This window comes from Leuciscus leuciscus (assembly GCF_965113295.1).
Source record: "Leuciscus leuciscus genome assembly, chromosome: 19".
NCBI classification, from domain to species: domain Eukaryota; kingdom Metazoa; phylum Chordata; class Actinopteri; order Cypriniformes; family Leuciscidae; genus Leuciscus; species Leuciscus leuciscus.
Genome location: NC_138743.1, coordinates 11,752,062 through 11,777,888, shown reverse-complemented (window position 1 = coordinate 11,777,888; position 25,827 = coordinate 11,752,062). Strand labels below are relative to the sequence as shown.

The following is a 25,827-nucleotide window of genomic DNA, read 5'->3' as shown; positions in this document are numbered from 1 at the left end:
TTAGATTTTTGCTCACATTCTTTAATTTTTTTAAATAAGAATAAGAACCAGTTCTTGATTCCACTGATAATTTAAACTTTCACTTCAAAAAGATGACTGTGCCCTTCAAATGTGCAAAAAGAACAGCAGAAGGCCACAGGGCTCTTGTGTTCTCTGCACTCTCGGAAGCAGACAGACAGAAAAATCCCCAGATCAGTACCACACATCATCCTCAGAATAACAAATGGAGGGAAGTAATGCGGCACTGTACATATTCACCCGTTCTTCCTCAAATATAAGTTTTACCTTGTGTAAAGGTTCATGACATCTACAACCTTATGATAATAATAATGATAGGTTACGTGTTGAGATGTTAATTGAGAGCTATGCCGAGGGGTAGAAAGAGACTGGATTAGACCAAGCAGGACAAGCTAGGCAATGCTAATGATCTACTGCAGCACAGACACAAAGACCCAAACAGAGCGTCAACATCCCAAACAAACACAATACGGCGATTCCAGGTGACTTATTCGGCAATAATTTCAATCAGCTCAGCAAACTATTATGACTGTACAAGCCAGACGCCTGCTGCGTCATGACAGAGTGCATTATAAACCAACAGATTTTATATTTAGACCCTCATTTGCATATATATAAAAAAAAAATGCAGCTGAATCCCATTATATAATATCACAAAGCCAAGAAAGAATCTCCCGAAATGGCACACATCGTGTCAACATTCAAACACCCAGATAAAATAATTGCAGGATTTCCCATCCACTTGCAAATACAGGATTTATGAAGAAAAAGTGTAAGCATGTGTGTGTTTATATATATTTCTCACGCACAATCCACTACAAATTCTGAAATCAATAAATTACAAGTCAGTACTTTAACAGATTTTAGAAATGGACACACATGGTGCTCATCTGTAGGTAAAACAAGGAAATCAAAAAAGTATGTAAGTTTTAACTAACACAGTGGAAAAACACTCATAAATCAACTTTTTTTTACTCTGCAGGTGCACCTACAGTACACACCAAACAAAACCATCCAGGGAATTGTAAAGAATGTAAATATCAGACCTGTGAGACTTGTCTTACAGAAACCACTTTGACCGAGGTGACTGTCAAATATATTGAAACAAGTCAGGTATATTTGTACAGTGCTTTTCACAATGCACATTGCTTCAAAGCAGCTTTACAGAAAATAGTGTCTTAGTACCCCTAGTGATAAAAAGGCAAAAGTGACAAGAAAAAAAAAGCTACAAATCACATAATATTGTGATTCTGAATAAACTGTTTTGTACTGTATACATAAAACCTGTCCCTGACTACACTGCTGAGCTCATTTACATAGAAAAAAAAAAAAGCCACATCATTCCCCATCTGCTAAAGATATATGCACATGCTGGTGAGTTGCTAATTTATTGTTTAACACAGGAGTATAGTTCAGCAAAAACATCAAAACCCAGCTGGCTGTGTGGGGAGAAAGCAAACCACAATGACTATTAGAATCCATTGATTCATGATACCTGTGAACTAACACATTACTCACAATATCTAGTGAGAAAGGTTTATATTAATTTCTACAAAAATAGAACATGCCTGGATACACCAACACGGCTTTCATTTGGCAAAACATGAATAATATTTCAAAACAAAACTGCATCACTGCTTAAGGGAAAAAAATTATAATAAAGTGAAGTTACACTTTATACTTTAAATGCAACAACAAACATAACATCAGAAGCTAAAAACAGGTTCAGTATATATAGTATTTGTTACTTGACGAACTTAAATTCAGTTCATTTATGATATCTAATTAATATAAAAAATATTTTAAAAATGTACTGATCAAGTATTATACTGTCTTTACTGTACAAGCTACTCTGACCATGTCACACTTTGATAAGTGCTCTCTATTTTGGTTCTTTACGCCCTTCTCTAAGCTCAAAATAATTCTGTTGGTCACTGCGTTCATCCTAAATTTAACATAAGGTGGTTGAGTTTAATATTCACTTTGTTGCGATAACCTCAATCCACTTCAAGTTAAAACCTAATCAGCAAAAGCCAAAGGGTACACTTTATAGTCTCTATTTTTACTTGGACACCAGAGAACACCAAGATTAGCTATCAGGAAAGGCATCAAGTACGATTACTTTTCCACATGTTCACGATACAGAAATATCCAGAATTCATTTACAAAAAAACCTCTACATGTCCACTAGACCTTACAGGCCTCAACTGACCACTTTCTAGGAGACTTACACGTCACGTGTCATCGCTGCGTGTTCCAATCCTCCACCCGCAAGGAGTCTGCCTACTACTGTCCTTCTCTAAAGTTTCCAGATTCCTCTGAGCCCGAGGTGTCCTCAAAGCTGTCAGCCTCCTGACAGGTCTGTGGGACTCCGAGACGAAGCCGGGACAAGCTTTGCCGTTAGGACCCCTCCCTCAGGGTTAAATCGGTCCTGCTGGGCAGTCCCCTCAAGAATGTCCCCTCTCCCCAAAATAAACCTGCTGACTGAAGGGTGTCGTGAGCTCACTGACTTTTTCTCTTTCGCCCTACGTCTCTCATTCGTTTCCCAACTGGGGCAGTGGAGCAGTGACAGTTCATTTACTGTCCATTAAAATCAAACCCAGATGGGATGATAGAAGTCTAACAAGCATGAATGATGACTGGTAGTTAAAAAGCTATGCTTCCATGAAGCTCACAAGAGGGCTACAAACCACAGGCTTTGAAATAAATGCAGCATTACGATGAATTCAACTTTAATAGGTCTTGGTCAACTTTCAGGATTCGTATTTCACATCAACATGCTCCTGCCCAATGTTTACAATTCACCCTTCGCAGGGAGTTTGATTTACAGGCTATCTGACCAATGATAATCCGCCATTTTTGTCCGACAAAGCAGTCAGGAGAGTTAGTAGATTAACGTCGGTGGATTTTTTAAAACTGTGCTGATGTCTCTCCATGGTTGAAACAACATTACTTCTGATGTTCATTTATGTTTATTTGATGGTTTATTATAAATTAACTAGAAGGAAGAGATGACAGCGATCTGTCAGACACATTAAAGAGCCACAAAACTGTATTTATTGTTGAAATTTCTTTTTTTTAAATAACCAAATTTTAAAGTGGAGTCTTTGTTTCGTATCAAAAGTAACCGGCTCTGTCCTGTCTGGCAGCGCGTTGTCAGAGACAGAGTCCTCTTTGCTCTGCAATGTATTTTTCACTGCGTGAGAACATGGAGTGGCGTGAGAGCGGCATTGCTTGTCGGACATAGCAACAGCAACTAAAGGAGGCGGGTCTTTGCGAACTGTCAATTGGCTCCCTTTCAAATATTATTTGGAATCTGAATTTAAATGTCCACACTTCACAGGAAGTTGAACTGGAAATACAGAAAGAGGAATTTACTGGACCTTAGTCAGGTTAGACACCATTGTCAAATTTCACAACCCACAATTTTCAATAATAACTTTTTGTTAAATGAAAGTTTTTTGGGGAAAGACGTTTCATCAGCTGAACAATATGTATGTTGTCAAACAACAGAACAATCCATTGAACACTGTATTTCTATCCCTCACAGCCTTGTTTGCATTAATTCATTCATTCATTCAAAATGTAAAGGTTTTAAATCTTTTAAACGAAGCTTTGTCAAGCCCACATTCAACTCTTTTCTGGTGAATTTTTTAGTTTAAGTTAAATTTCTATAATTATTTTGAATTATTATGATTTACCCACACGCAAAAATAATACTGGGTTGTTTCAATCCGTGTTTGGGGCAAATATGGACAAACCCAACCGTTTCAAAATTTACACCAATGGTTGGGTTTGTCGATATTTGACCCAAACATCGGTTGAAACAACCCAGCATTTTTTTTTTTTTTTATTGTGTGAATTATTAATGTTAATGAAAATCTGAATTCATCTTAAACATACATTTAAATTGCAATTATGCATTTTGCTAAATCACAATTCACATTCAGGAATTGATTTGGAATATAAACGGCATTCTTTAGCGCACAGTATTCACTTCTGCTTTCAAATGTTCCAAGTGGCAAGGAACAAGAGGCTAAACACTCTGAACTCAACCCTTAAGGTCTATTTCCACTCAAGCAAGCAACTTCAGTACATGTCGTAGTGATGTAACTGGCAGACAAGGGGTTAGTCCTTCAATCCGTGGAGGCTTTTCTAAAGTTACCATGGTGAGGAGCTCTGCAGTGAAATCCTATCCTCGAAAGAGAACGCACAGGCCACTGAAACCAAACTGCAAATCTGAATGAGCTGGGATCCAAACAGAGGGCCACTATTAAATGGATCCCTTAAAATGCAGACAACCCTGTATCTTTCTACAAGCTAACCTTTCAATCCTGGCCATTTGTTGAACTTGTCTCTATGGTGACTTGGCCTCGTCCGTCCATCTGAAGAGATGGGACCGATAGACTTGGAGGGGATTGGAAAGAAAAGAGAACAAAACTTTTGCTGTTCTCAGACTATCTGGAACTTGGTCGCAACATTCAGAAGGACAGCCAAAATTATTTTCTCCACCTCTGGTTTGGAACAGTTGAGAGTTTTTGTGGTGTTTCACATAGCAAGTAAATGAGTGGAATCCCATATAGCAACCGCAGAGAGGGCCTGCATGTTGTTATTGAGGAACTGAGGAGCAATACAATAATTCAAGCATGTAGTCTGGATGGATTTGATCTGAATTCTCAAACAAAAACATCTGTGGCAAGGAGTGTTTGTTAGCGACAGGGTGTTGCTACAACAACGTGAAGGTAAAGCACACTGTGAAATGCAGTTTCGTCTTTGAGATCACGAAATGTTGCCAAAAATGTCTCACCAAGTGCAACCAATGCCCACAATAATGTGACAATCAACCAACCGCAGGTGACAACACTGGGTTTTACTGGCGCTGCTTTGAAAAAACGATCACTATTTCTGAACATAAACAATTCAGTATGACAGAAAACAAATCGAGGGTAATTTTGATCTGCTGAGCAGAAACATACACTTCAGGCAGTGGCCTTCTTGTAGCAGCTGCCAAACTTGTGTCTAGTTGTTGACAAAGCGCTGACTATACAGCTCTACACCCAGTTTCTCAGGAAATACTACATCAGCCTCTGGCCAACAGCATTCTGATCTCTATACAACCAAAGTAGCCGCTAGACACTGTTTTCAGATACACTTTCCTTTCTATATCGAAGCACAGAGAGCTGCTGTTACATGGAATCAGTTAAATATTCAAAAGGAAAATAAAGCACATTCTCCACGTCCACAAACTTACATCAGAGCTATTTGCCTATTGCATTAGATAATCCAATAACTTCTTTGGAAACGCTTTACAAGTGAGGTTTAATTTGGTAACGTCAGTCAACGCATTAGGTATCATGAAATACATAATAATACTTAACATACTACTTCTTAACAGAATACTTAACATTTTAAGTTTTATAAATTAATGTAAGCTAATGTATTATGAACTAACATGAATTAAGGAGTTAGTTTTGGAACAATAACAATTTTCATTTTAGGGTGACTTTCCCTTTAACAATGAACAAATGTTATTTTGAAATGAACCAAGATAAATTTATGCTGTAAAAAGTTAGTTCATGATACCTAATGCAACCAAGGTTGGAATCAAGCAAAAATATCTGGATCAAAGAGGACACCCTTACAAAGCACACAGAACAAAACCACTCATTTCGTCTAGGCTGTGAAAGCCTCGGCTCCTGACTGGGTCAACTAAAAAAACCCAGGTCACCCTCGGTGCTCTGTCACTCGGCTTACCAGCAGATTTCAACAGGCACAAGCTGGATCTAGTGCTTCAGTGATGCTGAGACCATAATCCCTAAATCTTTTAATATCATGTTGAAAATTTTCGGACAGAGGAGAGAAAAGTCATGGACAAAGATGAGGTCTAACAGCTGGGTCAGTAATAGATGGTAGGGGTAGGAGGAGGTATGACAAAATCATATCATGATATACGTCATTTTACATCAGAGTAACAGTATGTATCACATCTATTCTTGCTAGAAATGAAACAAGAAAAATTTGCTTCATTTACATAATGTGGCACTGTCTATTTTTTGAGTATTCAGTAAAATATAGTATACGGAATAAACCATTTTTTATTTACTTAATGGATGTAAACCATTATTCATTACAAAACATTGGTAAAATTGGTATTACTGCAACAAAAGCTTCACATTATGTGAAAAGAAAACTCAATTACTCAAAATTGTGAAAGTTCCTGTGGCAGAGAATCAATTCAATTCTATATTAATGAGTCAAGTTCTGCCATCATGACCCTATGAATACTACAAATACCACCCGGACTTGAGACTAGAATATAATTTTCTCACTCAAACCACTAACTGCTGCTGCTTCTGATTGCTTTTAGAGGGAAAAGCTGGCCATAGCTGCTGGTCTAGGATCAGTTAACTCTGTAATAATAGCATATAGGCAAAACATCAGGCAAACGATCCTGTGCGTATGGGATTGCGCAATGGAGAACATCAAAGGTTTCTATTTTCAACATGTTTTCTTGCAGCGTTGTGAATGTAGCCAATCACAAACATATCAGTTGATTTTTTAACGCAATGGCCAATCAGAGGTGTATAAATTAGCACTGAACAAAAACTCCGGCATTTTGAGCAGCGAGTGGATTCTAAGTTCTGCACACTCACAAATCGTATCATTATAACAAAAAATTATGTAAATAAGAGATTCAATGTGTAGAAAATTGGAACTTGAAGCAATTATATTTATAAATGACTATCACTTGGAGACCCACCATCTTAATGGTACACTTGCTTGAAGTCTTTGATACACTTCAATATGCCCCAGACGTATTTTTTATTGCTATTTGGTATGTATTGTTTTTTTTTTATTATTGTGTTATTGGTGGTATTGAAGAGCTTTTGTGAATCAAGTTTATGAAGTGTATAGGCATAATGCAAATGGATTTTGGTGTGGTTGTAGGCTGGACTACCTGTGGTAGCTGTGGCGTTATTTTAATATAGAACTTGGCCTACTTCAGTTATCATAATTACAGGTTGTTATTGTTTTAGTGAAGGTCTGTTTCTCAGATCATAAAAAAGTTTGCCCCCCTATGAAAACGATTCTATATGTTCTGGTGACGGCCCTGCTATTGGGTTGGCCTTAGATGACATACTTGTCGAATTAACTCAGGAAACAAATATTTATTGACCAAGTAGACATTAGCATATTGACTGTTTTTGATTACAAAACTGATACATTGCATTAATTGTGGGTAGTCAATTCTTTGGGACTGAACACAAAAAGAATCTCCAGAATTACATTTCCTCGTCGGAAACATCTGACACAAAAAGATACGCAGGAATCCACACTTATATTTACAAGGTCATGATCATCTATTCTTCTTTAACACATTGTCCAGCATAAAGACTACATATATGACACAGAAAAAGTCACTATTATTTTGAACTAAATTGTGTACGTGAGTGGGTCGTTAACCAGTAAACTAATAGTTCAAGCTTTTAGGAGAAACAGGCAATCTATTCCAAAATCATTTTAAACAACATGACTTGTGTAAATAAATAAAATGAACAATATAATGAGACTAAGCAGCCAATTGCATGCTGCGTAATTTTGATGATGAGCCAGGACATAACTTTTTTTTAACATTTGGATTCCCTAAATCTATATAAAAAAAATGTTAATAATAATAATCATCACTAAATATAAAATGTACGTGCAAGTTACAACAAAAACAAAAGCAGAGCAGTCATCTCCCCAAAAATAAACTCTGAAGCAAACTGAAATAATGTTTTCATTAATACCCCTCCGAGTCCAGAGATGTGTTCAAGTCTTTCTCTCCCGCTTTCACTGAGGTAATCAAGTCCACATGGAGGTGAGAGCGAGCCGCTCCGGTACCAAACATGGCAATCAGCAAGTGATGAGTCATGATCCCCTTTAAGCTGCCTTAACCTCCCTGCTCTCCATTTTTCACTCACAGAGAATAACTCTGGAGTCAGAGATCTGGATGCGTGCGGGTCTCCACATTCCACTCAAAGCTGGAACTTTAAGTGATCTGGATTGTTGAGCTCATCAGTGTAAACTGAGGCTACTCCAAAGAGGACCAAAAAAAAAAAGAAAAAAAGAAATCACTGCATACTTTCCACTTCTTCAGGCTTATCAGTCATGGGGGCACCAAACTGATACTGAGCACCAAAGCAACACAGTACACTTCAACCATGCAGAAAACCACAAAGAAACTTAAAAGAAAAACCTCCATGATAGGTAAACTTCACTCAGTAATGATGAAAGACAATGTGAACTATGCCAGATTGTTGTGGTTAGCCAATCCTAACAGAGATCAGTTATACATACACTACCATTTAAAAGTTTAAGATTGACGCAATAAAAAAAAAAAAAAGACGTTTTTGAAAGAAGTCTCTTTTACTCAAAGCTACATTTGTTTGTTTTTTCAAAAATACAGTAAAAACAGTAACAGTGTGAAATATGATATAAATGAAAATAGCCGTTTACCATTTTAATATTTAAAAATTGTATTCCTGAGAAGGCAAAACTCAGGATCAATATTATATGATCCTTCAGAAATAAGTCTAATATGCTGATTTTTATTACAATTCTTATTATTAATGTTGAAAACAGTTGTTATGCTCAATATTTTTGTGGTATCTGTGATATATTTTTTCAGGATTCTATGATAAATAAAAAGTTGAAAAGAACAGCATATAACAATGTAAAATCTTTACTAGGGCTGCACGATTAATCGGAATTAAACCGCACACGATTTGGCAAAGGCTGCGATTATTTTATGCGCAGCTTGTCGGTGCAGCATGGCTGATCAGTAGTAAACGCTGCTCATCTGAACACAAGACCGCTCTCTCATGCAGACACACCAAATATGACCCACCGCAGAAGTAGACACGCACGTCATTCAAGGAAATCCCTATGGGCTCCATACTATCTGTAGCTGAATAAACAGAAGATTTAAACGCTTTGATTTATTAAATGTTGTCTTTTGTTGGACGAGGTTCATAAATGTTTGACGCGTGTTGCTTTTTCAAATGCAAGTTATAAGCAACTCAAACTCGCAGTGATTTCAGATGGACCAGCATTTACTACTGATCACAGAGCCATGCTTCACTGACAAGCTGCGCATAATTGTTTTTTTAAATAGCAATAATCCAAATCGGTTTAAGCACAATTTCCATGTTAATTGCGATTAATCGTGCAGCCCTAATCGTTACACTTTTGATCAATTTAGTGCATCCTTGCTGAATAAAAAATATAAACTTTTACAAAAAATACTTTTTTTGGAGGAACAACAGCCCATTTAATTCTAATGGTTAGAGAGAGGATGGGAAATGGTCAGAGAGAGGATGGGAAATGGTCATGTAAAACTAAACTCTGGTGCAAGAAACCTTAAACATTAAAAGTGATTTCAGTTGGAAAAATAAAATGCTCTAAAAGTGTAGAATATAGACCCTTTAAAACTAGTTGACGGATCCTGAGCACACTCAAGTGTCTCAAATAGAGGATGAACAAATACCCTCATGTGCAACAAAGATCATACAAGACAAGATAGAGTGTGATCCAAGGCACATTTGACAATAATGCTAACTGATCTGGCAGCAGTTGTCTTAATTAAATCCCAACTGGCTGCAGGACCTTAATTACGAAGCAGAAGCCAGCCACGGCCATGTGACCCCAGCCTGGCCATGTGCTAACACCCACTGCAAACTGCATTCACTCAAGACCATACTGCCTCCCTCGGTTTAATGCTATAAGTTCATTATACCGTCAATCATCCATCTCTAGGGATGAGAATATATAAAATACAAAAGGTCAGCATGAAGACTTATCTTTGTCATTTACATTAAAGAAGCAACTGATCCATTCATCCTCTATTTGATGAATATTCAGTAATATGTGGAATTTGATCTTCATAAAAAAGCATTATGAAGAGTACTTCACTTTCAAGGTTTAGCCGTTATATAAAGTGTTCTTTGTAGGGTGTTTTAAAGAGAAAAAAGTAATGTATCCAGTCATTCAACAACTCTATGGCTTTAACGGGCAAGCTGTAGTTAATCACGCTGTGCGCTGCACGGCTCTTAAAGTCAGCCCAGACTCTCAAGTCAGCCAAAGAGTTCGCTTCGGGGGTTTTCAGCAAGACTGCAGCCTGAGCATTTTCAAGCCATCTGAAAGGAAAAAATCCTCAGTGGAACACATATTCACATTTGCAATTTGTTCTCAGACCCTATGGAGTGTGTAATTGATTTTAAAATTATACCATCTCACTCGCTTCTTAAAGGGTTTTATTCTTACATGTGGCTGGAAATAGAAATATGGCCCCTTCAAGACAGAAACCCATTCATCAGACTCAACCAATGTTAACTAGTTAATCAATGCCATAGTAAGCACTCATTTACCGGACCAAACAATAGACCAACAAAACAAGTGCTTTGTGGATTTGGAGAAGGCATTCGACTGTGTCCCTCGCGGCGGCCTGTGGAGGGTGCTCCGGGAGTATGGGGTCCGGGGTCCTTTGCTAAGGGCTGTCCGGTCCCTGTACGACCGAAGCAGGAGCTTGGTTCGCATTGCCGGCAGTAAGTCAGACTTCTTCCCGGTGCATGTTGGACTCTGGCAGGGCTGCCCTTTGTCGCCGGTTCGGTTCATAATTTTTATGGACAGAATTTCTAGGCGCAGCCAGGGGCCGGAGGGTGTCGGGTTTGGGGACAACACGATTTCGTCTCTGCTCTTTGCGGATGATGTTGTCGTGTTGGCCCCTTCAGACCAGGAACTGGGATGAGAATCAGCACCTCCAAATCCGAGGCCATGGTCCTCAGTCGGAAAAGGGTGGCTTGCCCACTTCAGGTTGGTGGAGAGTTCCTGACTCAAGTGGAGGAGTTTAAGTATCTTGGGGTTTTGTTCACGAGTGAGGGAAGGATGGAACGGGAGATTGACAGACGGATCGGTGCAGCTTCTGCAGTAATGCGGTCGATGTACCGGTCTGTCGTGGTGAAGAAAGAGCTGAGCCACAAGGCGAAGCTCTCGATTTACCGGTCAATCTACATTCCTATTCTCACCTATGGTCATGAGCTGTGGGTCATGACCGAAAGGACAAGATCCCGGATACAGGCGGCCGAAATGAGCTTTCTCCTCAGGGTGGCTGGGCGATCCCTTAGAGATAGGATGAGAAGCTCGGTCACTCGGGAGGAGCTCAGAGTAGAGCCGATGCTCCTCCACATCGAGAGGGGTCAGCTGAGGTGGCTCGGGCATCTGTTCCGGATGCCTCCTGGACGCCTTCCTGGGAAGGTGTTCCGGGCGCGTCCCACTGGGAGGAGACCCCGGGGAAGACCTAGGACACGCTGGAGAGACTATGTCTCCCGGCTGGCCTGGGAACGCCTCGGTGTCCCCCCGGAAGAGCTAGAGGAAGTGTCTAGGGAGAGGGAAGTCTGGGCATCTCTGCTTAGACAGCTTCCCCCGCGACCCGGCCCCGGATAAGCGGAAGAAGATGGTATGGTATATGGTATAAATTAGTTATATCACTATTCATTTAGAGAAGAAGTGTGGAAAACAGGCCTTGATTGTTTAAAGAAAAAACAATCTAGTCAATCTACCTCTAGTCATAAAATTTCACAATTCGAACACTGAAAATGATCAGGAGGACCATTCATACATTTGTGCAACTCCTTTTCATTGAGAATAAAACATATTGGGAAATCTTTCTTGAGCAAAAAATGCTTTAATACTTGGCTCGTGATTAGCAGAACGTGGCGAGACCACGTGAGGAACCCCTTCAACGTCTTTTTCCTCTTAAATCATATTATCTTCCTATTAATTACGAGCTGCGTTGCGCTGGGTCTAACACTCTTCCTTTGCTCTGCGCTGAGCACCGTATTCCCTCGCGGACAGCGGAGAGAACATTGATCAAATGAGAAAAGGGAAAGAAGAGGAGAAATTCTTCACATTCACTCCGGGGCTGGCCACGTGCCATGAAAACACTCCAGAGGCCCTTTCAGCACATGGCCGGTGGGAGGACGGGGGGGTGAAGAAGAGAAGGGAAGGAGAAGTGGGAGGGCTGGTTAATATTCTGACAGCACAACACAGTCAGACTGGATGCCGCAATGAAACTACACCAAATTCCTAATGTGCTCCCACTGGCCAGCAGGAGCAGGGAAACTGCACTGTCCTCTAGAGTCTAGACTGTCCCAGAGGACCATCAGCACACATATAGATGTGTGACGGACGGTAGATGTAATGACCATCTTAATTGAACCAATGGTAACCGGATCATGTGCAAGAAAATGCATCGTGAAGACAGAATATTGGCCACCTGACAAATAACAACTAGCATGTACTAGTAAATAGTCAGGATGATTCTATGCATCTGTCCATGAAACCCTGTTAGTCTTCATTAACCCTCTCTGGGAGGGCTGACAGGTGTGAGAACATTCTGCTGTTGACGGCCTAATGAAAGGGAAGGCCCTGTTGTCTGATGTTGACTGAGGCTCACCTGTTTCTCCCACTGGTGCGAGTGTGTTTGGGACTGACACAAGGACAGGCAGAAAAAAAGACAACTGAATACTGAAGTATGTTCAGCTGTTTTAAAACCTTCAATGCTGGTATGTCAATTAGGGATGCACTGATATGAACATTTTGGCAGATACCGATAACCGATAATTCTTTATATTTGAAAGCCGATAACCGATATATTGGCAGATAAATCTAAACCCAAATTTTTATATAATTTTTGTGAGCCTGATTACAAAAACAAAAAGTCTCATGTCCCAATCACAAAATGATACTGATGTTCTCATTATAACTTTATGTAGCCTTTATGACAGACTCGCGCTGCACATGTTGCACTTAACTGTATTTTCCTTTTTTGAAGAGATTTCAAACATATTTCAAGCAATTCAAAACCATCATAGCAAACAGTGCGCATCTGAAGTGTCTCAGCTGAAGGAAATAATACATTATTTATCGGCTTTAAAATATCGAACAAATTTTCTTATCAGGCCGACAACAATCAAATATGGCGGCCGATATATTGTGCATCCCTAATGTCAATGTTGGTAACACATTTAAGGAGATAGCATTTTCAGGGTACACATTTTTTTAATAATAATAACAAAAAATAATTACATTTGCTCATTTTTATATTCAGCCCTGATGCTCAATTGTAGCAGTAGTAGTAAACTTTGTAGTAGTAAACAATCTGATTTTGAATCTGAAAAATGTTGTTCCAGTGGGTAAAAAAAAAAGAAAAAAAAAAGGGGGAATTGTGGCTATATTGTGCTTAACTGACATTGTTTTTGAAACATTTGAAACAATTCTTTAGGCAAAAAAACCCCACCTTTTTTCTCTCTTGACAGCTTTCATAAGATTCCCCTAATTTATGAAACATGTAAACTGTGCTTCCTCTGAAAGGTCAAAGAGAAAGAAGTGCACCTTGAAGGTGTGGAGTTTACGTGAACATGCCACTTTCTTAGTAGATAAGACAGGTGCAGAGCATGTCCCACTAACCTCGGAACACACCCAAACCCTGGAACAATAAAGGAAAGAGGTCAGGAATCCCAGTACCAGCAGTAACGTAACATAACTCTCAGACTAGGAAAACAGCAAGAAAAACACTCAGGGGTAATAAAAACGACGTCTGCAGGACAGCTGCCCTCTCTCTTTCGGACAGATGGGTCAACATAAAGACCACCTGTTCAGTACATAAACCCTGAGAGATCCCAAACTGCAGACAAAAGGGGCAAAATGGGCTAGAAAACGGTGAAGATTTCGCAAAACTCTGAATAAGAAATGTGCTCATGAAGAGATGCAAATTGCCCAGCATGGATGGAAGAATGGATGTTTTATTGAACCCCAAAGAGAATGTGCCAGGGAAAAAACATGGTGCAGAGCAGTCAAGTATTTTTTACCCTGAATACTGTGCAGAAAAGACACAAATGCTACAACACAAAAGCCTTACATTTCTCAGTCACAACATCTGTTGTAATAAGTGTCTTTAAGCCCAGGGCTGACATATGCTTGTTTCTGCCCACTGGTCAATGTGTGTTTTTTCATGTAGAGCATTAAATAGTGCATTAAATCATGATTGTCTGAAATTCTCCACAAGATCAACACTAAATATACTCTAGCAAAAGTCGATGGTTGTTCTATTCACGTTGCAACTTAGAAAATTCACAAGAACTATACTCATTTAGCTGATGTACTAAAAGTAGCTATAAAAGATAACCAGCATGCACAAAAGAGAGGACTGATGGGAAGAAAGAAATGAAACTAGTATTGGCACATTTCCACTGTAGAAGATTTTTTTTTTGCTGTAGACAGGATGAACAATGCATTCAAAAATCTTAATGTTAATTTACTTAATTATAATTTTTTCCAGTTATAAACCCATAAAATAAGAAACATTTACTTGAAGCAAAACTAATCTAAGAAGTTAAAACTAAACTTATCAGACAATATATCTAAAGCATTTTTCTTACACAACCAGCAAATTGCTTTTCTTGTTGTTTACCCCACTACATTGCTATATTTATGCTTCAAACAAGAAATTAAGTACCAAGAAAAACACTTAATTCAATTCATATCCTCAAACAAGATTCAAGTAAATTTCTCATTTTAAGGATGTTAAGATATTTTAACAGAGCTGACAAGCAGGTAATGGTTTAAAACACATTCATTGAACTGATGGCAGCTTCAATGGAACCAACATTTCTCTCTCTCTCTCACACACACACACACACACACACACACACACACACACACACACACACACACACACGCACACGCACACGCACACGCACACGCACACGCACACGCACACGCACACGCACACGCACACACACGCACACACACGCACACACGCACACACAGCTATGATTAAAGGCATCATCAACCCGTTCGACTGAAAAGTGCTGAAATGGCCAATCTCAAATTACAGTACTGGAGCACAGCAAAAACAAGTAATTTCTAAGATAAATATCATGGAAAGAGATAACACACCATAAACTCCTAAAAGGTCAAATCCTCTAGTCAACCCTTCAACAATTTCACAGATATATGATACACAACGAGACACACCTGTAATAAAGACAGTCGTTCCAAAGATGATTTATCTCACAAAAACAGCTCACAATCTCATGGCACATCAACCATCTCAGAAAACTATGCTTCTGGCAAAGGATGGACATGAGAAATCATGAAGAAAACACATTAACTGTGTGACTCGATTTTACTTTTCAACTTAAAAAAATGTCACAGCAAACAAGTCAGTTCTCTAAAATGAGAATGACTTGGTTGTATTTTTGAACTTGTGGCATTGTGAAGATCCAACTCTGAATTATTTGCGTACATAAGCAGGCAGTGCCATTATGATTCTGATTAAGTCATTCGTGATGCTGTTTTCTTGTTATGTTTTTTATCAGGGATGTTCTCTTGGCTTGTGTGCTGTGAATGGCACAGCTTGAGGTGGGCAGAAGGCAGACGGGCTGCTGGGTTCAATCGTGCAGCTGGATTAGGCTGTGCTCAGATCTTTCAGAAGCACATGGGATGACACGGAGCTGCTGCATGGCGTGCAGGCTGAAGGATCACGTGAAGCTTCTTAGCGGTGGCATATTAAATAGGGAATGCAGATGTATCCTTTACATTCAATCCGATTTTGATAAAAGGGCAAAAAGAGAGATTAAAAAAAGACTTAAAAGACAAGCTCACATTAATGAAACATATGAGAAAGAAAACAGTGGGTAGAGCCAACTAACCATAAAAGGGGGAAAATAGAGAAATAATGGTTCAAGTAGGCCATTTTTAACAAATGTCAAAGTGGGATATAACATTATCTAAATCTCCAATAATGTGATTTGATCTTTCAAGGCCGTTTTTGATTAAAAGCCTTTAGAATCCAGAAGTTCAGTTTAATGGTTCCTCTATGGTCGGGACTGTTTTGTTAATCGGCCACAAAAGCGGGAAAAGGTTTTACAGCCAGTGTCCAACAATCCAGTTTCAGGGTCCAGCTCTATTGTTGCACTCACAAAAGGGAGATGTTTTATTCACAATAGCAGGGCACTATATTATGTAGGGCATCGGGGGCTTGGCGACAAGGAATGCGGACTGATTGCCTCTCAACCTTCAAAGCTTCTATCGATTGTGCAGTTTTAGATGCTTTTGTTTTTAATAGGCATCAGTGCATCAACAAATTCTAATTTCATTCAATGCCACCAAAGCATCCAAGTTGGATATTGAGTGATAACAACATTTTTACATTCTAAGGTCATCTTTACTACAGCTAATAATTGAGATGAAAGATGGCGCCAGTTGGATTTTCTTTCTTTTTTTCGTGGTGCAACCCTCTACAAATCACTCGCATATGCTACTAAATCGTCACACTGGGTGACTAAATAATGTCTATCATTAGCCATTGGCAAATCAATTCTTAGATTTTACTCGCCAGTGTGTGTGTTAGAGGCTAAGTATAAGTTTAGCATTGATCAATTTTCACTCGCTGAGCACTTGAGTTTTGCTTTCCATCAAGTGATCTGTACTATTTCAAATCAGCTCAATGGATACGCAGTGTACTTGTATTCAATGTAACAAACTCTAGTGTGAAGGTGCATGAAGCACCATCGCTTTGCTGAGAGCGTTGTGTTTCTCCTACCGACGTAGAGAGTTAGAGTCTTGTAAACCACGCAGAATCGACGGACTACGTGTAAACTATATTCTTTGTTGTATTTTCCTATCCAAATAACGGTTCACTTGGAATTATTCAGCTTTTAAGAACAAGCAGAAGATATGCCAGATTCTCCGGCAGTGGGCGGAACTAATGTGCAAACGGCAATCTCATTGGTTAGTGCTCACCTATAATCGTCCCCGTTTTGATTTCAGCAAATCTGTTGAACGCTGATAACGTGATTAATATTCATGAACCCTGCAGCTCATCAATCCTTAGTGCGTTGTATAGTATTTTATAATTTAAAAAAATTGACAGAAATGCTGAATGATCAACAATATCTTAAGCACCACCACCAGTCCTAAGTTCAGTTAAAATGACAAATCTGCATTCATACATGGTTACCAAGTTTTAGTTCTAATTACTGAAGTTCTATCATTAAATAGTGCTTGATTATCATAATATAATGCTTGATCGACTGATGTTAAGTGTACGTTCAGATATTTAAAAAGCCAATGGCTTCTATTGCTAAGGTGTGCGTAGAGGGTTGTGGTGTCATATGCAAGATGTGAAATTAGCGCCAGTTTCAGTTACTCAGACAGATATACGCCATTGCTATGGATGACAGGGAGTACTAGGAAACATCTGACTGTTGAATGCCGCAATTGACCAATCAGAATCAAGTACTTTTAAAAAGGATTTTGAAAACCTTGCCGTAGCAAGGAATGCATTTGCTGATAAAGAAAAGTCCTCATCCAAGTCGTCTTTGAGATGGCTGTACAACTGTGCAAACTCATCAGAATTCTGTGTTGTGATAACATTCACAGCTGTTTCAACACTCTACACATTAGAGTAATTATCCGTGTCCTCCTCCGCAGAGGCGAAATGCAAGCACCACGCGCTGCCCCTTAAGCTTCTTACAAACCTAAACTTCACATCGAAAGTGTCCTTTCATAGTGACAGCAGCCTAAAGGGAGAGTGCCTGCTGAACAGTCGTTCCAGCTACAGAAACAGCTTCACAGAGGGACGGTGGTAGAAAGGATGCTGTTGGACGACAGTAACGAATCCGTCGCTTGCTGTTGTGCTGTGTAGCAAGCCATCTTGAAAACAAGATGAGGGAAGCTGGCCAGGTTTCTAAACCGAATGCACCCACACACACATACACAAAACATTTCATCTTTAATGCAGATGCTGTATCTGTTCGAAGTGAAAAAGCCTTAATTTCGATGCAGAGATTCTGAGCAGAATGCAGATATTGGGGATTATTGTTGATTGTTGTTGATCCCATTTTTAAAAACACTTTCAAACACTTCCATGTGCTCTCAAACGCATGCGTTGATCCTTGTAGCCAATCACAGACATATCCGATGAGCACGTGAACACAATGGCCAATCAGAGGCGTTTACGATTCTGCTCAACAGCGCTCAAAGTGTCACAATATTTAAATTTCAGTACCGACTTGGTACCGAAGTCTGTACGTTCTCGGCTCGGAATTATCAGCATGGTTGGCTAACCGTGCTGGTAGAATGCGTGTAGTGACGTCACCACTCAGGATTGGCCACAAGGCCAACAGCCTTGTGGCGCCGTTGTGCTTCGGGCGACCCGAGTTTGAGTCCCGGCTCGTGGACCTTTCTCGATCCCTCCTCTCTCTCTCACCTCGCTTCCTGTCTAGCTGTCCTATCCAATAAAAGGCAAAAAGACCAAAAATAAATGAAATAAAAAGGATTGGTCACTTGTCTGTTGCCTGGCTAGTGGCTACCAGTTTCTCTCTAGCTGGCTAAGCGCACTATTTAAAGTAAACACAAATTAATAATTAAATTAAAAGAAATATCTGATTATCCTCCATAACGCGGTCACCATTTACATCTTCTATCGTCTGTAAACTGATGCATTTGCATTCCAAAAAGCTCCGTTATCAGCCCCACAGTGGAAAATGAAACCATATCGGTATCGGCTGGGCCGGTTTGACATGGAATGTAATGGTTAAGCAACGAGAACGGTTTGGCCCAACGGTGGAAAAGCAGCTAATGATTTAGAGTTGGGTAGGTTTTTTAGCTCCATTTTTCACGCATCATTTCATTGCCTGAAGTCAAAAAGCTAAATAGCCCAGCATAATTTTTCCACCTTGAGCTGTTGATTAATGGCTGCTGATTGATTGCAATTTAACCAACAAGAGGTGGAAAACTGTAGCATTGTTCCTTTCATAGGAAGTACAGATGAGCCCCAAGGCTTTAATGCATATTGCATTATGTTTGGAGAGAAAGATCACAAATAAGCAAAACTAACCAGCTGGTTACACCTCCCTAGCACTCTCCTGCAATTTTCTTGTTAATCAATTCAACAGACTTAGCACTTCAAAAAAAGATCACTGCCAGCTAATCCCATATTCCCATAGTCTTGAGACATGAGCACTGGTCATGTGACAGTTCCCATAAGTGGTTTTCCAAAGTAGGAATTATGACGTCATTTGAAATGAATCAAACTAAAGCAATGCAAAAAATAAATAAAAAAAGAGATTGACTTTAAATATAAATCCTCTAGTGCGAACTCATAACATTAAGTTCCTCCCAAAAAATGCAAAAGGGTGCATGGAACAAAAATGTCACATTCATGACCAGTCCTCCTCATTAAGGGATACAGCATATGCAGTTGTTTAAATTAAGAAATCATGCAATAGCAAGACAATGCATTCACTTCAGGACAGAAAGACGTCCCATTTAAGATGGATCACTATCAGCCTTTCCCAGATCCATAAATAAGCATATTTGAACTGACTAATGAGGGTAGAATATCACTCAATCACTTGATGACATTCATTGATTGAGAAAAAGGCATTTAAGGAATAAACAACAGAGAACATAAGTTTCATGGCCAAACACAAGGGTACTTTAGACAAAAAGCTATGGGCAAAAACAAAAGCATTTTTCCAATGAAAAAAGAAAAATCCCCAAAAAGCTCAATGGTCGCCGCTTTCAAAGACTCCGAACAGGTGCTTACTGTGAGCACTATAGAATGGGTAAAGGAAACAAAATAAGAAAAATAAAGAAACCCAAGTAAACCCATATGGCAGATAGAGAGTTCCTGCTACCTCTCAACACTTCAGAGACCCACATGTTGTAGAGTCAGCCAGGTGCTGAGAGGAACTTAGGGTGGTTACATGCCACACGCAAAAGAAGCTCATATTTATTTTAGTATCCATATTAATAGGTTAGAGAGTTCACACTGCCCACACAAGCAAGCCTCTATATAGGTGCAAAGTGAGTTTCCGTTTCGGTGCTTAGCTCATTTTTACCATGCTTTGTGCTTAGTGCCGGTCCCAAGTATAAGGGGCTTTCCTTTCCATTAATGTTCGGATAACACACCTATGTGTCCTTTGATTAAAAATAATGGCTAGTACAGTGGCTGCGATAAACTTAAACATACTAACATCCATTGCCATGATTTTTTTAAATGACTTATCACAAGAGGAAAAAGATTATGTTTTAGTAGTCGCATAACAAACGCTGTCATTTCGCAATAGTTTTTCATCGACATTTAGAAAATATCGTAAATGTTTACCAATCTAAAACCCAGCTAATGTGCACTTCTAGGCTATGTGAAATAATGTTAGGTACCAGTTTACAGCGCTTGATTATGGCCTCGAAGTTCTCAGTTGGAGGGTTTTAGCCACGGCTGGCCCGTTTATTGCCCTGGCGCACAATGGCCCGACAGTGGAAATGCGGCTAACAATTTCTGACTAGCATATAACTGAACAAATGAAACAAACATAAACTGGTAAAGGCAGGGCCCCGTACTGGGCAGGGCCCATGGGCTGCAGCTAAGTCAAGCCCAATGCTAAGTTCAGCCATCCAGTTTGCAATATCAAGGAGCATAACAAGCGGTTTTGAACAGCTAAAAATAACTGGAAGCCAGACACATTCAATCAACAATTGTCCAACCCACACTTATGTGAAAAATAAAGTGGATTGGGTTTGGCAATATTTCAACAAATATTCTGCACTAGTAACCTAGAAATCATTTTCACTTAACCTATGTAACAACTGTATGTTCACTGTAAAACAGACCTTAGGAGGAAAAGGTGATGTGCTACAAACAAGTTCTTATACAAATGTAACAGGAACTGTAGTGTATCTAAAGATCCTATCAAACCTAATTCATGACAAGCCTATTTTAAACACTCTGGAAGGCTTATTGGCCTATAAAGCGTCTGGGGCATCTGGGAAAAGACTTGGGCATAAGAGTTCATCAGAATCACTCAACTTATGACACTGAATCGGTTCACTGAAAATCCAACATGCAGAGAGCCGTGATGGCAGGTGTGATCATCATCATCCCTAGCAAAAATAAATGAACTCCAAAGTGACTGAATTCATAAGAGCAGCAATGGTAAAGGATTTGTGAAGACCACTCAAATGCAGTCAAACATGGAGCGATTTATTCATAAGGGACCTACAAATCCATGACAGACTGTTAGATTTCACAATCACATGCATATCTGGAGCTAACAGACAGTGTTTTGCTCTAAACTCTTTTTGTTTTCTTTATATTGTCTAGTTAATTTATATGTCTGACAGCACGAGATATCGATGATGAAGAGGGAGCAAGGCTATCTAAAACACCGGTCAAGCTAAGACAATGATCCGACCTACACCATCTGATTCGATTCGATGCCTACACCAAAAAGCAAGCCTAAGTTTCAAGGTGACTTCTAGCTAAAAGCCATGCTTCAGTGTCTCACTGACTATCAACAATGAGTGTTAGGGGGACATTATAGTATCATCGATCATCTATTAATATTGCAAATGTGTCATTATTGTAGCATGTTACCTAGGCTAAATAACCATGAAAAAGACTGATGCATGATTATGTTCTATTTTGTGATAATCAAAGAGAAAACTGAATTCATCAACAGTTCAAACCTATCTATGTAACACTACAGAAACATAGGTCAGAAAAAATATATAACGCAGTTTAGAGTGCAACACTGCATGTAAAGAAACAAAGTCTACTAGCCTTCAGTATAGCAAAATGATGTCAACCAAACATATTCAGAACCTGCTTTAGTACATTCAAAGCACAGATATTAAATGACGTTATGAACTTGCTTTAAACAAAGTACGAATCAGTGGTAATCCACAATGATTAAATGCATTCTTGATTGCTTTTGCGTTATCTAAATTCCTCTAGAAACAATGTGGTGGTAAGAGAGGAGTGCAACAGGATGAGTCTGAGCCACTGACGTCAAAGATAAAGAACTTTCACAGAGGGCCCTGTATCTAAATGAGAGATGAAATGGAAAATATAATAGGTGACAGGGTGTAATAGAGAGAGAAGGGTGGGGGTGGGGGGCAGATTAGGTAGACACAGTATCTCTACCAAAGAGAGTAATTACATAAGGAGAAAAGTAAAAGTTTAAATGGCCCCTTCAATACAATTGCGCTCGCTTATTATTCTGTTCTGATTAGGCATGAATATTCTGAGGGGATTTGTCTTTTCTAATGGCAGAAAGATAAAGCGAGAGCACACTGATGAATTCATATGGACACTTTTCTATCTACAAAGCTCAGAAAGCCTTGATTAGGCCTAAAGATTAGAGCAGCCTGATTTGAATTTGCTTGAAAAGACACAAAAGTGCTCAAGAGTTCAGTTAACCTGCACTAATGAAAAACAAAAATGACATGACTTATTCAAGTCCATTCAGTTAGGCTCTCTCTATCTTGAAAGACACTTTCTATGAACCAGACAGCAGTGTTACTGACCTGGCCTTCCTGGAATTTTGGAAATCATGAAACAAGCCTTTCAGGGGGTTGATTAAATTTAGTTACTCACCTAAAGTATACACTACCAGTCACAAGTTGACACTACTCATTCTTCACAGCTACTTTTTCCACATTTAAGAAAAAAAATTACAAGTTAAAATATTAAGTAATATTAATTCATGTCCAGGCACTTTTTAAGATCTTGAGAAACAAATGTATGCAAGTGTATCCAAACTTTTGTCCTAAATTAATGAATTTGATTTACAAAAAGGTTGTTAATACAATTAGGCTAATTCCTCATACACATAATAAACATACGGTCGTGTCACACAGTTAAAAGCTTGACACTTCCCAGCACATGCTCGTGATGAGTAAGAGGGAACAGTCTGGGTCTTAAAATCACACAAAACACACCTGTTATGGCTAACAAACATGAGCTTTTGCCTCCGCTCAATCACTCCCGAGCGAGAGACAATCCTGTTTTTGACACAAGAGACAACCCACGTACATCTGAGGTGCTTTACTATGCAACACCACGGTTCGTGCAAAGACAGACCAAATAATACAGAAGAGATTAATCTAAACCTAAGGGGAAGGTTATGTCATCTCATCCAAACTCTGCTTTAAGGGCAGCTTGTTTCTGCTGAAGGCTGCCAACAGCTGGCTCTTTCTTCATATGTCTTCAGTGGAAGTGTGGGAGGAAATACTTAGTTATTCTGATAATCAAAGCAAGGCTTGAACATTTTAACACATGCTCTCACCAGATCACCAGACACTGGGAACATGCCTACATCACAATGTAATGTAATAGATCCAATCCTTAGTCAATTAGCAAACAGTGTATGACTAGTGTGTGTGTGTGTGTGTGTGTGTGTGTACACACACATACATATATATATACACACATACATTTTAAATCAGTGTCAAAAACATCAATACATTTATAAAAAAAAATTATTAAAAAAAATAGCAATCAATCTAATAATAAAGGCAGGGAAATGACTGATTAGAATTGGCATCGTCCTCTAAAATGAAGCCAATGTGTTGAAACATTGTTATGCTCATTTTCTTGTGTCAAGGTAGTAACATAAGCTCAACTATGCTTACATGATGCATCCTTAACAAACAAGATCTCTCAAGTTCAGTGCCATGCTGCATTGCAACAACTGCATATTGACATGATACTTCATAAGCAGATAGGTCTATAAATATGTGCGTCTTTTCCTCACACACCATATCAAGTAACGTTATGCAATTATAGGGGCGCTCAAATTGATTTAACTAATTGATCAATTTAGCTGCAATGATTTGAATGATTACTTTTAACAGTAGTAAAAATTAATTGCAGTACAAATGCTAGGACAATCTATATCATAAACAGCATTTATTTGATCATCTGTTTTATTTATGAATTATTTATAGGCAGTGCGCAAATAGCCACGCATAATTTTTTTCCCAAAACAAGAGCAGCGCATATATAAATGCCTTTGGGTTGAGATTAAACTAGATTTCACTTACCTCATGGTGATTTCCGCGCTATTTATTCGGTGTTATATAATTTCAGAGAGTTTGCAAAGTTCGCACTTGATCACAAAAGATATGAATGAAACGCTGCAGGACCAGAGAGAGTTTGTATCGCGAAAAGTAAAAAATAAAAATGAAAGTAAATAAAAAAAATAACTAGCTCTACATGATCTACCGCATTGCAGCTGTATGTGGATGCTGCAGCACAAAAAAAAATGTAAGTGAGAATGTAATTTTCTGTTTGGTCTTGCAAACGCCTGATCTTCTAATAGCGGCAACGTGCCGCTGGGATCCCCTTCTACAGCCACAGCACAGACGCATAGCTTTACTGGCCTACGTCACCACGCAAGGGACGCACAGGTCACGCCCCTATATTATAGTTTGTCAGGCATTTGTGATTTAGACAGACAGATATGTAAAATACTTGTAAAATATTAAGATAAAGGTAAAATTGAACATGAAAGAGAGAGAGAAGTAAAAATGTATATATATATATATATATATATATATATATATATATATTATCTCTCTCTCTCTCTCTCTCTCTCTCTCTCTCTCTCTATATATATATATATATATATATATATATATATATTCATTTTTACTTCTCTCTCTCTTTATATAATTTGATTAAAATGTAATTAAAGATTATAATTGATAGTGCATTTGATCACATTCATTCAAGCCTTCGGCATATTAGGATGCTTTACAATTGATAAGTGTACGTCATGTCTGACTATCTGACTATGATCTGTGTGCTGTCAGCTGTTCATAAAAAGAGCCAATGGTGTGCTTGCTTTGATGGCAGATGTGAAGGATCTGATGGTTCATCACAAGTGTTCAAACCTTGCGACTTGGGCCCCACATCTCAGTTACCAGATCAACTACCACTGTCACTCGTGCATCTCTGACTCTAATGAACTATATGAATATGTGGGTATATGTGGCTAGGGACTATGACTGAAGGCAGAATGAAAGGGAAAGCATTTGGGATAAATATCCAGGCTTAAAAAAAAAAGGTCTACACTGCCATCTTCTGGTGCAATCTTATACAATTTGGTCCACATGCTAAAACATTCTCGCGCTTGAGCCTCTGGAACCCTGTATTTTTTCTATCACAGTTATGCCATTGCTTTTTATATTTTCAGTGACCATATTTAGTGGTTAATTCTGTGTTTAATTTATGCATTCTACGTGTCACAAATGCATGTCTTTCAAAAGCAGTTAAAAAAAATAAAATAAAAAATAATAATAATTAACAAACATTTATAATTTGCTTATATACTGCTTTTCGAGATTTGAAAATTACACTGTATTTCATGTATTTCGGTAAATTGGGACATTTTGCCATTGAGATGATTGGGAAAAACGTCCCACTTATTCTGAATTAACCAAATAAGTTCTTTATATTCCTCTGACTAAACACACGTCAGTGTAGCTGTCGTTCACTGGCCCTTTACGGGAAATATTTGAAGTTAGTGCTCGTCTTGGATACGATGAGACGGTTGTTTACCAGTAGGAACCGCAAGGTGGCTCAATACCGAATCCTTCTCTAAACCGCATTCAAATCACATGACGTTTTGTGTCTTTCTAAATGCATTTGTAACTAGAATGTGTAATCGTTTAAAACTTGCTATTCCAATGGCTATGCCTATGTACCTAACTTAACCATATACATTTTATTTAGCAATTTCATCACAAATAATTATGATTGATCCGCCCTGACTAGTGGTTTAAAATGTCACAGGTAACACGTGACAACACGGCTACTAAGCCCCGCCTTTCTTTTCATTCTAATCGTCATTCTATCGCTCATTCTATTTCTATAGGCCAATCACAATCCTCAAATCCGACCACGTACAATAC

At 38.8% G+C, this 25,827-nt stretch overlaps 1 protein-coding gene across 2 annotated transcripts in view; it reads right to left on the bottom strand.

The window, feature by feature from the left end:
• Positions 1–24,282, bottom strand: part of enah (ENAH actin regulator) — a 105,160-nt gene extending 80,878 nt beyond the window's left edge. The window contains exon 1 of one of the 2 annotated variants that reach the window (XM_082148205.1): positions 23,956–24,282. In XM_082148205.1, the coding sequence (XP_082004331.1) occupies positions 23,956–23,960 (5 nt within the window). In that variant the 5' untranslated portion in view covers positions 23,961–24,282. Of the gene's footprint in view, positions 1–2,249; positions 2,960–23,955 lie in introns of those variants that run through there. The other variant, XM_082148204.1, reaches the window with a different exon arrangement.
• Positions 24,283–25,827: the final 1,545 nt, after the last annotated feature.